Source organism: Orycteropus afer, unplaced genomic scaffold, assembly GCF_000298275.1.
Source record: "Orycteropus afer afer isolate SDZICR_OR568_19922 unplaced genomic scaffold, OryAfe1.0 scaffold00394, whole genome shotgun sequence".
NCBI lineage: Eukaryota > Metazoa > Chordata > Mammalia > Tubulidentata > Orycteropodidae > Orycteropus > Orycteropus afer.
This window is the reverse complement of record NW_006921981.1, coordinates 1,642,031-1,659,247: the sequence shown is the minus strand read 5'-3', so window position 1 is coordinate 1,659,247 and position 17,217 is coordinate 1,642,031. Positions and strand designations below refer to the sequence as shown.

The window sequence follows — 17,217 nt, the reverse complement described above, 5'->3', positions numbered from 1 at the left end:
GGGGCCAGAGGCAACACAAAGTCTTGCTCCTGGAACCTTGCAGGCTAAGGGTTTTTATAATGATTTTGGAGCTGTGGAATATGTGATTTGGAAAGTCTTACACAAGCAGGTTACTCATAAATCTCTGACCTTTTTGCAAGTCAGGGAAGTGAAACAAAGCTGTGGGGACAACGATATTCCTCTTGCAGTAAACCTCTGTTTCCTTCAGGGTAGGTATGTGAATGGAAGCTGTGTTCTTCCAGATGGACGCTGGGTTGAATCTTTAGTTCCCACTTTAGATCTGTTGTTTTAGGTGGTCCATGCAAGCGCCAAAGCTGGTTACTGCTGACTGCAAGCAGTGGGCTGCACAACAATCTTAGAAATAACTTTATCAGGAAGTGCCATCGAGGTTATGTCCCTTTCTGATTTCATGATTTTCAAAATGTGGTCAATCTGTCTGTGAGTTATTTCTACCCTGGTTTTATGATCCTAAAAATGTAGTCAAAAGCAAGCTTCTATGTAGCCAGTGTTGTTAATATTACTACTTAACCAATAAACCAAAGTTAATATTAAAAATGGTTAGGTATGTTATATTATAAAGAGGTTATATACAAAAATGAAAAGAAAATGTTTGTTCTCCTCAAAATAGCTATTCTGCTAAATCTCCTAATTTCTCCCAAATTCACCTGTTCTGGCTCCCCGCACTGCTACAGATGCATTGCACCTCCTGGCTTGAAGAAGATTATGTAAATTATTTTAATACATTTTGTGTGTGTATGTGTGTGTTTCTACTTTACAACTTTGAGATTTTTACTTGCAGTTAATTTGAAAGAGTGTCTCAAGTCTGCAGACACCATCCGGTGGAGTGACCCTGATTTCAGAGTTCTGTATGACGGGTCCGTATTCACAGCCAGAGCTGTTGTGTTGTCTGATGAAAAGAGATCATTCACCCTATGGCTTTCGGACACAAAGAAACAGATACAGAAGGATATTACCGTGCTTCTGAAACATCAGACGAAGGTATTCTAAGTATATTGGTATTTTAAGGTTCTGACGTGTGGTTTCTTTTTAATACTCTTTTAGTAAAAATTGCCAGGAGGAACAAAGCATTAAGAGAATCTTTTTTTTTTTTTCCTTCTGTTTTTCTCTCCTCTTTACTCCCTTCCTTCTTTCCTGCCTTTTTTTCCCCAAAACACTTGTGAGACACCGGCTTTGAACTTGACTTTGTTAAATCCAAATGATCCTTCCTCTGTGAAGATTTCTTCTACCTCTCCACACTAATGACTTTGTGAGCCACTGACAGCTTATCTACTCCTCTACTAGAGCATTTGGAATTTTTATTTATTATTATTATTTTTGGGAGCTCTGGTAGCATAATGGCTAAGACACTCGCCTGCTAACCAGACGGCTGGCGGTTCAAACCCACCAGCCACTCCTCGGAAGGAAGGTTGGGCAATCCTACTTCCGTAGTGATACTGCCTCGGAAACCCAAGGAGGGGTCGCTATGAGTCGGGTTTGACTCGACGGCAAACAACAACAACAACATTATTATTTTTTACATAAATCCCTTCACCTGTATCAATTTTTTTTTAATTAGTGCAAATAATTTAACTATAGGCATCATTGATCTCATTTGTGTTTACAGCCTCAGGAATACGGCCTGATACCTGACTCAGTCAGTAGCTGTGTGTTGAATTAATGATAAGAGAAGTGGTCCCCAGTGAATAAGGAAGTTGATTTCAAGTGCTAGTGGTTCTGATGTTAAAATAGGATGCAAATACTGGAAAATATATAAATAAGAGTATATGTGGTATTAGACTTACTATCAGTCAGAGGATTATTGATTGCTGTTCTAGATTCCACATTGTGAAGAATGCCAATTTAAAGTCACAAAAATGAGAAAAGGTTTGAACTTAGAAGAAAGTCCAGTATAACTTTCTGGAATGATGAATTGTTCTATAATGTACATGGCAAGTGCCTAGTACAATTGAAAAACTTAATATTTAAAATTTTATTTATAAAATTAACTTATAACATAATTTAAATAGCCACACATTGCTAGTGGCTACCATACGTGATGAAGCAGATAGAGCATTGAGAAATGAAGAACATGTATTTTTTTTCCTTGGGTTCCTGAAATTATGAGGCTTTTGCAGAAATGACTGGTAAGTGGTGTCTATAAATCAATATAGAGAGAATATATTTTTTATCTCTGTTTGGGCCGTGGAAGAAAAACTAAGAGTATAATTGATGGTTTTTCTAATCTGAAAATATGGTTAGTGTTAGGAAGGTGTAAAAAGGGAAATGCTCTACTTTCTGAAACCTTGCTCTACCTTCTGAAAATTCTAATGCATTCCTCATCCCTCTTCTAATGCAAAATGACCTTCATAGCCGATCTTAAGCTTCTGCAAGGTGATTGCTAAGGCTGGAGCGTCTTAGAAGTCTTAGCATTATGAGCTTTCCATTGTTATACAACAAAGTAGACAGTGGTAATTTTGTTTATTTTTTAACTTCTCTAAATTCAGGTACTGAGGAAAAGGCATACTAAAGAGACTGTCCTCAGGCGTGCCAAAAGGAGATGGGCACCTATTCCTTGTTCAATGCAGGAGAATTCTTTGGGCCCTTTCCCATTGTTTCTTCAACAGGTAAGTTTTACATTTCCTCTGATTGGGAATGCTCTACATTCAAGAGTCTGTTTTGCTCAGGTTTTAAACATTTGAAAATAAATAGATTGGATTAGAATGATTATGAAATCTGAAAAAAAAAATAACTAAAAATATAATGATATGTGAATGGTTTTGAAGCCATTAAAAGATCTTTATTTATTCATTCTGGGATCCTGGGTGGCAAAAATGGTTAAGAACTTAGCTACTAATCAAGAGGTTGGTGCTACTAATCCAAAGAGTTGCCTCCCAAGAAAGGCCTGGTGATCTACTTCTGAAAAGTCACAACCACTGAAAACGCTATGGGACACAGTTCTGCTCTAAAACTCATGAACCCCCAAAACCAAACTCACCACCATAGAGTTGGTTCAACTCATAGCGATCCCTCCTGGAGTTTCCAAGGTAGTAGCTATAGAAATAGATTGCCCAACCTTCCTTGCAAGGAATGGCAGGTAAGTTTGAACCACCAGCCTTGTGATTAGCAGTCAAATGCCTTAGGCACTACGGCAACACATGGAGTTGCCATTAAATCAGAATTGATTCAATGGCAACAGGTATTCATTCATTCACTCACTTAACAGTAATTGATCACCCACTATATCCTGGAACTCTGGTGGTGTAGTGCCTAAGGCACGTGACTGCTAACGAGAAGACTGATGTTTCAAACTCACCAGCCACCTCTTGGAAGGAAAACTGGGCAATTTACTTCCTTAGAGATACTACCTTGGAAACCCAAGGAGGGGTCACTTTTAGTGGAGTCACCCTGAGTCAGAGGCCAATTCAATGAGGCTAACAACAAACATCAAAATTAACCATATGCAACAAAAACAATTACTGCAGTAGGGCTGTAGCATTGCCTAAGGCATTTGACTGCTAACCAGAAGGCTGGTAGTTCAAACCCACCAGCCACTCCTTGGAAGGAAGACTGGGCAATCTACTTCCATAGTGACACCACCTCAGAAACCCAAGGAGGGGTTGCTATGAGTTAGAACCAAATCGACGGTAGTGAATTGAGTAAGTGGTTGGTGTTTAATACTGATGGTATGACTAGTGTCCTGCTTGTTTAAGTTTTTAACCATCTATTCAGTGTCTTTTGCAAGTATTTTTTGTTCTATCCAATGATAGACATTTGTTTCTAACTTCTTTATGAATATTGTACTTTAAACTCTGATGAGACATATTAAAAAGGATTTCTGATTCCCTAAGTTATACTCATTATAGCCAATTCTAACCTTTGTCTTGCTAAACCGCTCTCCATTTTGCAGTTCTCATCTCCTTGACATGTGTACATTTGAGATATGAGCTGATCTCTTCATCTCCTTGAGTACTTTTTCACTTGACTTCTAGGACACTGCTCACCTACTTTCCCTCTTAACCCACTGGCCATACTTTCTATGAAAGAATTGAACTCTTGATTCTTTTCCCTAAAATCATCTTTCCCATCCCAGTTAATGGCAGTTCCATCTATCACATTATTTGGGCCTTGGAATCTGTTTGGTTAGGTTATACAGAGTATAATTCTAAGTACAGTGAAACTGGTAGAAGCCAGAATCTGTATAAGGCAGAATCCTCAGAGAAGAGAAACTCAAATATTTTCTACTAGAATGAGCACCAGAAAAGTGGTCAGACTGCATCCTGTCAAAAGCAGAAAAAGAGTGACTCAGTAAACAAGTCAGTCCCATTGCATTCCTGCTTTCCCAGGTTTCACTGTAGTTTAAACTGTTGTTGTTGTTGTTGTTATGTGCCGTGGAGTTGGCCCTGACTCATAGCTACCCCTCCTTGGGTTTCCGAGGCAGTATCACTATGGAAGTAGATTGCCTATCTTCCTTCTGAGGAGTGGCTGGTGGGTTTGAACCGCCAGCCTTCTGGTTAGCAGTCAAGTGCCTTAGCCACTATGCTACCAGAGCTCCCTGTAGTTTAAACTGGTAGAGATTTATTACAGTGTATTAAATAGTGTATAAAATTTTTAAGAGAGTTGAAGAAACACACTTCAGGTTAAATTTTCAGGAATAAATCACCAAGCTTCACCATAGAACCAGCACCAAGGGCATGCTGCTTACTTTGTGGTGAGAAAGCCACTAATTGTAGAATCACAGTGCAACAGCTGTGGTCACGAAACCACCACAGTCAGGAAGCTGCTTCTACAAATGCAGCTCCAGAACAAGATTATAAATGCTGTAATCGGTGTCTGCAAAAGATTTGCAAAGAACTGTCACTAACTTGGTGGGTATTGAGAAACTGAGTTGCAGAGAAAGACAATGAAAGAAAACGAATACATCTAAATGTGATGTCAGTAAAAGAAAACTGCAGAGACAGCTGAAATGAGAAATCTACCTCATTTATATCTCCAAATCTCATGCAAGTGTATCTGATTGACCATATCTGGAACCAGAAGGCTAGATTCAAGAGATTCTGGAAAATAAAGATTTAAAAGAAAATCTTTAAATCCTTCATACATTCATACTATGAGAAGACAGAGTAGAAGGACAATGAAATGGATGTGGAGCCTGAATCTGCCATATCCTTCCATTTCTCCCACAGTTAAACTTTTAATTTCTGTATTTTTATAGGATATTTTTGTATAGCTGCATTTTTTGTGATCCCAAATAATAGTAGCTTAAGCAAGGTAAAAGCTTATCACTATCATGTAAAAGTCTTATGTGGTAAAGGGAAATATGCAAAAAGAATTTAAGAAAACACCAGAAGCCCAGACATCTATTTATTAGATCAGCCATCTCTGAAGCTGCTTCAAAATGACCCATTACTGTGTTCCAAAGAGGAACACACTCTTTCTCCTTTAGAGAGCATAGTCTGGATCTTGCACATATTATTTTGGTTCATATCACATTGACCTAAGCTTTTCATGTAGCCATACCTAATTGGAAGGGAGACTGAGGAATAGCTTTCTTTGAGTAAGCTGGTGTCAGATATGAATTCTAGTTCTAATGAAGATGGGGAGAATAGATATTAGGGGATACTAGCACTTTCTGATATAGTAAATATTGACTTACCTCTTTACACCACATAGAACCCATTGCCAACCCTCTTGGCTGTACCTTCAAATTATATTCAGAAGCTAACCACTTCTCTCTACCTATACTGCTACCATACTAGTCTAACAAATCACCACTTTCCCTTTGGATTATGGCAGGAACTTAAATGGTCTCCTTCCTTCTTCCCTTGCTGATCTACCCATCTAGTCCTAGCAATGAAGATCTGATCAAAATATAAATCAGATCTTGTTACTGTTGGCTAAACTCTCCTATTGCTTCCCACCTGATTCCAAGGAAAAGCCAACATCTTGCAATCATATCAAAGATGTGGCCCCTATACTTCAGTGCCTCTTCATCTCTACTTTTTCTTTGCCCCCTGTTCATTCTGCTCCAACCACTGTGGCCTCCAGGCTGCTGTTGAACACTCCATGTACACCTTTAACTTACTTCCTTTGTATCTCCTGACTCCTCTGCGAAGAAGAGTCTTCCCTTCTTTACTCTTGTAGCTCATTCTTTTTATTTTTTGTTAGTTCCTCTCTGTAAGATACATTCTCATTGGCATTCCACTCACTTGTATATGAGACTTACTATTTGCCTTGCCCATGCCAACCATGGGCTTTACTGTTTTTTTTTTTTTTTTAATCCTTGTCAAATCAACAGATGGGAAATTATGTCTTATTGTTTTAAATTGGACATTTTTTTTTTGATTACCATTTATGGTGAGCATTGTTTTCTTTACACTTGACAAGTTTTAAAATATCTTTTTTCCAAATGCTTATTACTGGTCTTTACTCATTTTCCATTCGTGTGTTGGTTATGTGACAAATGAGATAGTTTATTGAAATTATGTCTTTAAAATAAAAAAATAATGTAAACATGTCATATACATTGAAAAAAAATAGCAATTTTTCACTGAATTTAATTTTATGGCATATCCCCCCCCCCTTTTAGGTTCAATCTGATGCAGCACAGAACTATACCATCTTCTATTCGATAAGTGGACGTGGAGTCGACCAAGAACCTTTAAATTTGTTTTACATAGAGAGAGACACTGGAAATCTGTATTGTACCCGGTCTGTGGATCGTGAGGAATATGATGTTTTTGATGTAGGACTCTTATCTTAAATGCCTTTAACTGATTAAGCTATGTTTCTCCTGATACTCACTCTGCTTTGCATCCCTATCTCCTGACACTCTGTTAGAGCGCAGTGCATCTTAGCATGAAAAGAAAGTAGAAATACCACAGTTGGAGCTCTTGAGCTGCTCTTTTTTTTCCAACTTCCTCTACATGAGCCAGAATTAGTAAGGCACTTGATTGCTAACCGGAAGGCTGGTGGTTCAAACACACCAGCCTCTCCTCAGAAGGAAGATTGGGCAATCTACTTCTGTAGTGATACTGCCTCGGAAACCCAAGGAGAGGTCTCTGTGAGTTGGATCATACTCAACATCAGTGAGAATGTAAATTACAGTAAATTTCCAGGAAGATCGCTCTGCGTATGAGATATTCTTTCTGATAACTGGTACTTTTTCCTCTCTCCAGACCATGTCCACCCCAGCTTTCTTCTTCTGTGCTAATTGCATTTCTTTCTTTTTCCCTCTGGTTGTGTGATCCTCTGACAATGTCTAAGAACTAGATAAAACCAAACCAAACCCATTGCCACTGAGTTGATTCCTACTCATAGCCATCCTAAAGGACAGTGCAGAATTGCCCTATAGGGTTTCCAAGATGGCAGTCTTTATGGGAGCAGACTATCTTTCTTCTGAGAAGCGTTTGGTGAGTTCTAATTGCCTTTTGATTAGCAACTGAGTGCTTCTTCACTGTTCAACTAGGGATCCTGAGAACTAGATTGGGAAGCAAAATTGGAAGAAAAGATCTGAACAATTGTTAATTCTTGATATGGATGAGCTTGCAGTCAATGGGGAATAATTTAATTTAATATGGAAATGCTATTGGGTCATGAAGAGCCCTGGTGACCTAATCTTTAAGCTCCCAACTGCTAACAACAAGGTTGGTGGTTGGAGCCTACTCAGTGGCTCCATGTGTGGAAAACCTGATCATCTGCTCCTGTAAACATTACAGCCTAGAAAATAATACGAGGCTTTTCTATTCTGTTACATGGAGTTACTGAGTCAAGAGTCGACTGGGTGGCTGACTTGATGGCACCTAACATGGGGTCATGTGGACATTCCCATGTTATAAGGAAAGTAATTTCTCTTAGGAAAAAGATTCTGTTCCTAGAATGAGAAGGAAGAGTTGCTAGGTCAGCAAATAGGACATTCCCACATGGCATTTCTTTGCTTTCAAATAGAAAATTTGGTGATCACATGCTGAATAGAAATATATTCTGTCTAACATTACATGATTTTTGTTAATTAAAAATGGGAAAATTATTTAAGGTATTTTGCTAGAAAACCTCTTAAATAAATATGGTCTATGAGGTAAAACAATAAAAGGCTCAATAGTGATGAGATTAGGAATCAGTGCTTTATTTAGATAATTTACTAGGGACTTTGCACATTGCAGTGAATTTAATTGTTTTTCCTAATATAACTCTCTGATTATTGGCAGAATAAGGACTATAATGCAAGTCTCTATGTTGTTGTTGTTGTTATGTGCAGTCGAGTCAAACCCGACTCATAGCAACCCCTCCTTGGGTTTCCGAGGCAGTATCACTACGGAAGTAGGATTGCCCAACCTTCCTTCCGAGGAGTGGCTGGTGGGTTTGAACCGCCAGCCGTCTGGTTAGCAGGCAAGTGTCTTAGCCACTATGCTACCAGAGCTCAAGTCTCAAGTCTCTATATTCACATTCAATTGGTCAGTCTAGTGGGCAGAGGCACACCTGACTTCATTGTACTCTGATGTAGATTTTACTTGCAGTGTAGCTCTCTCCACAAAATTCTGAATTCCTAGCATTTCTCCATTTGATACTATGATAATTTTTTAAAAATTGAATAAACATCTTTGAAATAGTCTATCATTGAAAAGATCTACAAAATAGGTAGTAGGTAAATCATCTTACTCTCTCTTACTAGAATCTTACAATAATGATCTAGTTAACTCATACTCTCCTTTGTTGTAGCTGATCGCCTACGCGTCAACTGCAGATGGGTATTCAGCGGATTTGCCTCTGCCACTGCCCATCCGAGTGGAGGATGAAAATGACAACCACCCAGTGTTCACAGAAAGCACTTATAATTTTGAAATTCCAGAAAGTAGTAAAGTTGGTAAGACTCCTTTTAAGAATAAAATGTATTATGTTACATATTTGTGTCTGTTTTTGGAGACATTCAGTTTTTTACTGTCATGGCCATATCAGATGAGTATCTCTTTAACAAGGGTGCATTTAATCTCATCAAATTTAGTCAATATGAAATTTATCAGATATTGCAGGAGTACTTGAGTTTGCTTCTATAATGTCAATTAAGTATAAGGCAGTTAACAGTTATTCAAACCTTGTATTATATTTGGTTTATTTCATTTTATTATTATTGAGTTTATCTTTTTTCTCACTTCCAAAAGAGGACCTGCAGTGTAGAATAAATAATAAAACTAAAATCGGTATAGATATTCTTATTAGGTTTTATTTGGGAGAGGTTTGAAGGACATTCATTAAGGATACATAATTTCATTTTTTAGCTTTTTCTTGCTTTTTTTCCCTCTCCGTTCACTCTGTTATATATATGGACGTTTTTATAGCACATAAAATACATGTGTAGAAATATCATCTGCCAAACCTATATGGTCATTCACTTATCCATACCTGATTGTCTTGTCTGTCTACCTATATATCCACCTGTAAATTAATGTTTGTTATTACTAATAATGCAGGACTGTGTATGCAATAGTATTTACCTTTGTTGTCTGTATGTCTTGTGCACCTCTCCATGTCTTCTTTTTCCTTAGTGTTATTGTGCTGGTCACCTACGTTTGGTATATTGCCTTTCCCTTCACCGAAAACAGTATGTGTTTCTTACCTAGCTAGCAATTTTTCCTCCCCTCTCCTCTGTGGTAACCAACAAAGAAAGTTTCCTTCTGTGTATAAATCTTTCCTTGACTTTTTATAATCATGGACTCATACAGTCTTTGTCCTGTGATTGACTTATTTCCCTCAGCATAACATCCTCCAAGTTTATCCATGTTATGAGATGTTTCATGGAATTTTCATTATTCTTTAATGTTGCATTGTATCCCATTGTGAATTTTTTTAGCTTTTATTTATACCCTCTCTTTTAAAACTACCATCTCACTACTTATAATTTAGTGTGAATGGTAGTAGTATCCTTAGAGAAACAATTTACATGTTTCCCATCTCAAACCCCTACTTTCACATGTGAAAAACCTAAAGTGTTTAAATTTAGTAGGCCTTTAAATGTGGTTATCATGATGTCATCTGAGACTTGCAATAGGGAGAATAACCATTCACAATAAAGTTGAAAGAACTGTGGACTCAGTCATAAACGTCACCTTTGCTAACTTGACTATTAAACTTACTTAGATCTTTACTATATTATTATATCTGTTCTTCACCTTTTATATTTTACTTTAAAAATTTGATTTCATAGGTGTTAACTTCTTTATTATGCACATAATACAATTCAACAAATAAAAACTGTTTGTTTGGGGTTTAAGAAACCTAGTTTTTGATCCTGATTTGTTATTATTTCATTATGGGAACTCACACAAATCCCTCTGAGTTCCCTTACCTATAAAATGAGTTAATTTCATTCAATGATAGTGCCTAAGGCATTTGACTGCAATCCAGAAGGCTGGTGGTTCAAACCCACCAGCCATTCCATGGAAGGAAGATTGGGCAACTTAACTTCTGTAGAGATACTGCCTTGGAAACCCAAGGAGGGTTTGGTATGAGTGTGGACCAACTTGACAGTAGTGAGGATTTTTTAATAATATTTTCAGCATCACAATTTTATGCTTCTTATATTTTTCTCTTTTTAAAGAGGAGTTATTAGTTTCAGACTGTTTGTTAAGGATTCCATTCTGTTCAGTTATAGCAGAGAAGAAACATGGGCAAAACATTTTGATGTCTAGGTTAACCCAGGATGCTTTAAGCACATCCTGTCAGTGAGGACGGGCCAAGAAGGCTGTGCTGCTCTGAACTAACACTTACTTGTACCTTGATTTTCCTTAACACATGTCAGAGATTTTGGGCAAAGACTCTTCCATTAACATAAGTATAGTATTCATGAGAAGGAATTTTCAAGTCAGTATTTTAGGAAAGTTGTTTGCTGTAGTAAGTAAAACAGTTCTAGATCCAGAGAATTAAAATATCTTCCTGACTGTCAATGAAATTATATAAGGAAAATGGTATGCCTTACAAAGTTCATGAAATGATATGTGAATATAATTTATTTTCTTATAATATTAATATTACTTCATGTTGCTCTGCTGTAGATAGTTTGTCATTGGTTATAAATATGAAATTGGAACTTATGTATAGTGGTATTAATTTTTTAACTTTAAGGATGTATTATAGTGACAAAATTATTTAAAACTAGTATTTCCTTACATTAAGTTTTACTCTTATTTCCTTCAAATATGATATTTCAATGAATATGTATGTTTGTATGTGTGTGTATGTATGTATTGTCCTTTAGACAGCCTTACATACAGAGCTGTAGGCAAAGTGGATCTATGTATGGAATTCTAATGAGCATTGGGACTTTGTCCTTGTACTATAAAAAATACCACCTGTAAATACTCTTTTTTTTTTTTAAATATTTCATTATTTTAGGTGAATTTTGCATGGCAAATTAGCTTCCCATTTAACAACTTTTATACAAATTGCTCCATAACATGGGTGACAATTTTCACAATGTATAAGGCTTCTTGTTATTTCCATTCTGTTGATCTATTTCCATTGATCTAGCTTCCTGCCCCTCTTTGCCTTCTCATGTTTGCTTTTGGGTAAATGTTGACCATTTGGTCTCATACAGTTGATTGTTAAAGGGAGTACATTACTCATGGGTGTGCGTACACCATTTTAGATCCTCACCAGGAATGCATGTGAGTTACAAGTTCTCCACATTCCTATCAACAGTTGTTATTATTCTTTTTATCAAACAGTCATCTTACTTGGTGTGAAGTAATATCTGATTATAATTTTGGTTGACATTTCCCTAATACCTAATGATGAGTATATTTTCATGTGCTTAATGGCCATTTGTATATCTTCTTTGGAGAAGTGTCTACTGAAATCCTTTGCCCATTAATAAGTTCAGCTGTCTATTTACTGTTGAATTGTAACAGATTGTTTTGTTTGTTTGTTTTAATATCGTCTGGTTTCTAGTCCATTATCAGATATATGAATTGCCAATATTTTCTCCTGTTCTGTGGAAATACATTTTTAATTAGATTTCCACTACTGTTCTTAAAAAGGAAAAGTATAGGTACAGTGAAAACTTCTAAACCTATTTTGAAATTCTGGAAACTGAAGACTCTTTTCCTAAAATGCAGGAACGACAGTGGGAGTGGTTTGTGCCACAGACAGAGATGAGCCTGACACAATGCACACGCTTCTGAAGTACAGCATTTTGGAGCAGACACCAAGATCAACTGGACTCTTTTCTGTGCATCCCAGAAAAGGTGTCATCACCTTAGCCTCTCACTATCTGGACAGAGAGGTAGCTTTCACACTCTTTAGAACATCATTTTACTGAAGGCCAAAAAAAAAAAAAAAATCCCTCTACCAATTAACTGTAATTTGCTATCTTGTAAATTAAGAGTTTCTAATTTTATTTTTGGCAAAAGACAATAAGGGTTTCCAGCATTTTACCTGTTTTCATATAATTTCTCTATTAATTTATATTAAAAAAAACCCTTAATAAATGGAAATACAGATTTAAAAGGGATGAGAAAGCAAATAATATTTTTCATATGAAAATTATCATTATTCAATATTATTTATTTATTTTCTGTAGCTACTGGTTCCAGTTCTCTAGCAACTTCCATTCTCATGTGGAACAATTAGTTTAGCTTAGTCTGAGAGTATGGGTCATACTCTGATGCCTAACCAGTTATTTTATGTGATTTTTTATTAGGAAAGATAAAGTTTATGAATTTTTAAAAACTTGTAGCACTATTTGCCTGGTAAACCAAAAAAACCAACCCACTGCCATTGAGTCATTTTTGCCTCATAGTGACTCCCGTTGGGTTTCCAAGGAGGTAAATCTTAATGGAAGTAGATTGCCCCATCATCCTTCCATGGAGTAGCTGGTGGGTTTGAACCTCCAACCTTCTGGTTGGCAGTCAAATGCCTTAGGCACTGCACCACCAGAGCTTCTCATTTGTGTGATATTGACACTAAATTGTCATGTATATAATACTTTAAGTTTAAACCCTTCATGTATATTAGTATTTGGTATTTACCATTTCCTTGTTTGCCTAGGTAAGTGTTATGTCCAATCTATAGGGGAGAGATGTGACAATCAGGAAGATTGATTGACTTGTCCAAGCTCAAGTCACTGCTTTGAGTCCCCTGTTGTTTTGTGCATTTTGTCAGCTTATATTTAACTCAGAGTGAGGCATTATTGACTGAGGTAGATGAATCAATTTCTTGTATTTAAAATAGATTAATTTTGTTCCTAACACATCAGTTCCCCCCACAACTAGAATAACACAAATAGAAGTATTGATATATCTAGGGGAGATATTATAAAGAAAAATCAATGAGAATTGATTCTATAGAGGAAGAGAGGGATGGTGGGAATATTAAAAATGAATCGAAAAGAAGTACAGAGGTTTTAGTTATAAAAGTTTATACTTTTGGGGATGAGGGTATTCCATGTGATAAAGCACATAATTGTAAAATAATTAAGTTATAATGGAACCATATGAATGTGTTTTTACATCTGTGGAGTATGCAAAGATGATATGACATTCAAGTGAAAAAAGGCTTTTCCCTCATTGTTTACAAATTAATTTAAAAAAGAGAGAGAGAGAAACTTATAAAACCTAAATAATTTAAGATTGAACAATTTTTTTTTTTAAATTGTGATTTGGGTGAGAGTTTACAGAGCAAATTCACTTTCCATACAGCAGTTTACACACACGTTGTCTCATGATATTGACTACAATTTATCCCAATGCAACAACTCCCCTCCCACTTCCTCCCCATAGTTACCTCTTCCCTGTGTCCATCCCTGCATGCACTCCTGCCGCCTGAACTGTCTCCCTGTACATAAATAGTCCTTCTTTCTCCAATGATTGTTCTCTCCAAGGAGTGTATCTACCTCAGGTACATGTTCAACTCTTATGCCTATCTTTTGTTTGGCTGGAAGCCACAGGTACGGGTTCCGTTCCAGACCCGAAGGCCAGCTAGGGGCCATAGTCTCGGTGTTTCCACCAGGCTCTATCAAACCAGCAAACCTGGTCTCCCCCCTTTCTTTTTTCCAAATGTTTTTGAGTTTTGTAGGTTGAACAATTTTTAGAATACAAATTTGCAGTCAAACCAAGGTCTATCTGCCAGGTGAAAAAAGAAAAAAAAATCAAATGAGATTTTATGAGGAGTTGTTATGGGGTACACTGTGGGAAACAATACATGAAGTAAAGAAATGAATGTTGGAGGAAAACAGAATTGAGAGGAAGAAAAAACAGGGTATCAGAGAGTTTTGGAAGCTATGGTAAAATTCAGGGTGAAGTTGCTGGTTTTTAATGTGAAAGAAAGATCAGATAAAATGAAAATTGAGGGATGAGATGTAGGGAAATACAATGAAGAAGACTAAATGAATGAAAAAGGCAGCTAATAAAAAAAAAAAAAAGGTAAAAGAGAAAGGCAAGAAAGATGGTTGTATCACACACTACTGACTTCATTTCATCATCACTATCCTATGAAAACTCTCCTTACAGAAGTCATTAGTGATTTCCTAATTGTCAGATCCAGCAGCTACCTCTTAGACCCTGCATGTTGTTGGCAATGATCAAAACTCTTTTCTTCCTTTGGATTTCTGTTTCTCTGATCTTTCCTTTTCAGTGTCCTTTGACTAGTATTATTTCCCCAGTGTCTGCAATGCTATTGTTCCCTAGAATTATATCTTCAGTTCTTCCCAGTCTCCAATCTTTTCTGAGTAATGTGATTCCTGATATAATGTCAATCACCATCTACATATTGATGACTCCCATATCAGTATTTCTGAATGTGAGCTCTCCCTTATGTATGGAGTCATACAAAAGATGCCTTCTGTAGTTGTCTCCTTAGATTTCCCATAGGTACTTAAAATTCAACATTTGCAAAGAAAAACTCATTATTTTTACCCCTCCTCAAGAACCTGTCCCTCCTTTTGTATTTCCTAAGTTGGTGATACCTCTGCCTGCCTGCCTAAGTAGGGCTCCTGAATATCGTTTCCAGCTTCCTCTTTCTCTGTTAACTTGTGTATATAATTATTAAGTCCTATTTCATTCTACATCCCAAGTAACTTCTCTATCTCCCTTTCACTCTGCCCTTATTGCTACTGCCTTAGATATAGACCACATATCTCACACTATTATGTGAGAAACAAAACAATAACAAACTCACCTGTTGCCATTAAATCTAGGAGCCCCTTAACTGATTCCTTTGAGTGCAGCTCAGTTCATTACAGATTATACTCAACCTTTCTTTAATATTCTTTCTAAAACATTGAGTTCTTATTTTGTGCTCCTCCATGACTCCCATAAAACCTTTCACCATTACCTGTCACTTAAAGCATTAAACCTGTATTCTTAGTATGGTGCTTCATAATTTAATCTCTGTGTATCTTTTCAGGTCCATTCCTGTATGGCAATTTCTTAAGAGTACATACAAATGTGGACATTGGAGCAAAGCATGGATACACAGGAATAGAAGAGTGTACAGAGATTCCTTTATAAATCTAAACAAAAACCTAAACTAAATGTTGATGAATTAATTAAATATTTTCTTTGCTTTCAGACGGTACACAAGTACACATTGATAATGAAAGTACAAGACATGGATGGTCAGTTTTTTGGATTGATGGCTACATCAACTTGTCTGATAACAGTAAAAGATTCAAATGACAATGCACCTACTTTCAGACAAAATGCTGTGAGTAAAGATTATGAAAATCTATTGCTACTTTGTTTATTGTCATTCGTTAATTAATCTAATTTAATAAAAAATTTGTCATGCTGTAAAATATATATGTTTATTTTGTAAAGAAAATTAAATAAAGTTTAAATACCTGGTATATAAATCTCTTTTATTCTTTTATTAGAATTTTTTCCCTTCTCAGTAAATGCCAATGACATTAGAGTCTTCATTTATAATGAAGTTCTTTCATTTCAAATATAACTCTTATGAAATAATACTAATTGTGATTCAGAATTTTAGAAAACTTATGCAAAATCTATAAGAACAAGTACGTTTAGACTGGAAAAAATATTTACTTTCTTAGTAAAATTACTTTTTATAAAGTAAGATTTTAATGAATTATTTCTGTCCCAGTATGAGGTATCCGTAGAGGAAAATGTATTCAATGTGGAAATCTTACGATTGCCTGTAGAAGATAAAGATTTAATTAACACTGAGAATTGGAGAGTCAATTTCACCATTTTAAAGGGCAATGAAAAAGGACATTTCAAAATCAGTACAGATGGAAAAGCTAATGAAGGCGTTCTCTCTGTTATAAAGGTATGGTAACAATGAATAATTGAAAACTTAGCAAATTAACATGATCAATCAACTAATAGTTTCGGATTTCAGATACTATAAACTGGAAGAAAACTTAATGTCTAACTATTCTAAGTGTTCCCATCCAATCCTGCCTTTCTTCTATGATTTATTACCAGTTGTTTGCTATTATTTACCTACTAGCTTGTGCTTGAATGTTTTCAATTACCAAGATCTCCCTATCTCCAACCAAAAAAAAAAAAACTCACTGCTGTCAAATCAGATCTGACTCATAGTGACCCCTCCTTGGGTTTCCAAGGTAGTATCTCTATGGAAGTAGATTGGCCAACCTTCCTTCCAAGGAGTGGCTGGTGTGTTTGAACCTCCAACCTCCTGGTTAGCAGTCAAATGCCTCAGGCACTACACTACCAGAGCTCCTCTCCATGTCTCCATGTTTAGAGATCTATGATTCTAATGTGCTTAAGTTTTTCTTCCTATGACATGGGTCATAAGTTTTTCTCCTTATGACCCATGTCTTTGGATCTGTTCCTATCTTTAATGCTATATAAAACCAAAAATCAAATTCACTGTTATCAAGTCAAATACGACTCATAGTGACCCCTCTTTGGGTTTCCAAGACAGTATCTCTATGGAAGTAGATTACCCAGTCTTCCTTCCAAGTTAGTAATCAAATGCCTTATGCACTATGCCATCAGAGCTCCCTTAATGCTATATGGAATACAGAAAATGATTTTGAAAAATCTTTCCCATTCATTTGAAACTTACCTTCTTTTGGACAAATATTCCAATTCAGTTAACTATTCCTTACATGATATAATTTAGAACCTCATATTCTACTCTTTACATCTATTGAATATATGCCTGGTTGTCTCTGATCTTTTTTTTTTTTTTTTTTTATTAGGATTTGGGTGAAGATTTACAGAGTAAATTCACTTTTCA

General features: G+C 36.2%; 1 protein-coding gene across 1 annotated transcript in view; it reads left to right on the top strand.

Annotated features, from left to right (window-relative positions):
* DSC3 (desmocollin 3) overlaps positions 1–17,217 on the top strand; it is a 48,923-nt gene that overhangs the window by 6,854 nt on the left and 24,852 nt on the right. Inside the window, exons 3-9 of the mRNA XM_042782626.1 lie at positions 800–999; positions 2,505–2,624; positions 6,587–6,742; positions 8,716–8,860; positions 12,108–12,274; positions 15,559–15,693; positions 16,093–16,278. Coding sequence (XP_042638560.1) covers positions 800–999; positions 2,505–2,624; positions 6,587–6,742; positions 8,716–8,860; positions 12,108–12,274; positions 15,559–15,693; positions 16,093–16,278 — 1,109 coding nt within the window. The remainder of the gene's footprint in view (positions 1–799; positions 1,000–2,504; positions 2,625–6,586; positions 6,743–8,715; positions 8,861–12,107; positions 12,275–15,558; positions 15,694–16,092; positions 16,279–17,217) is intronic.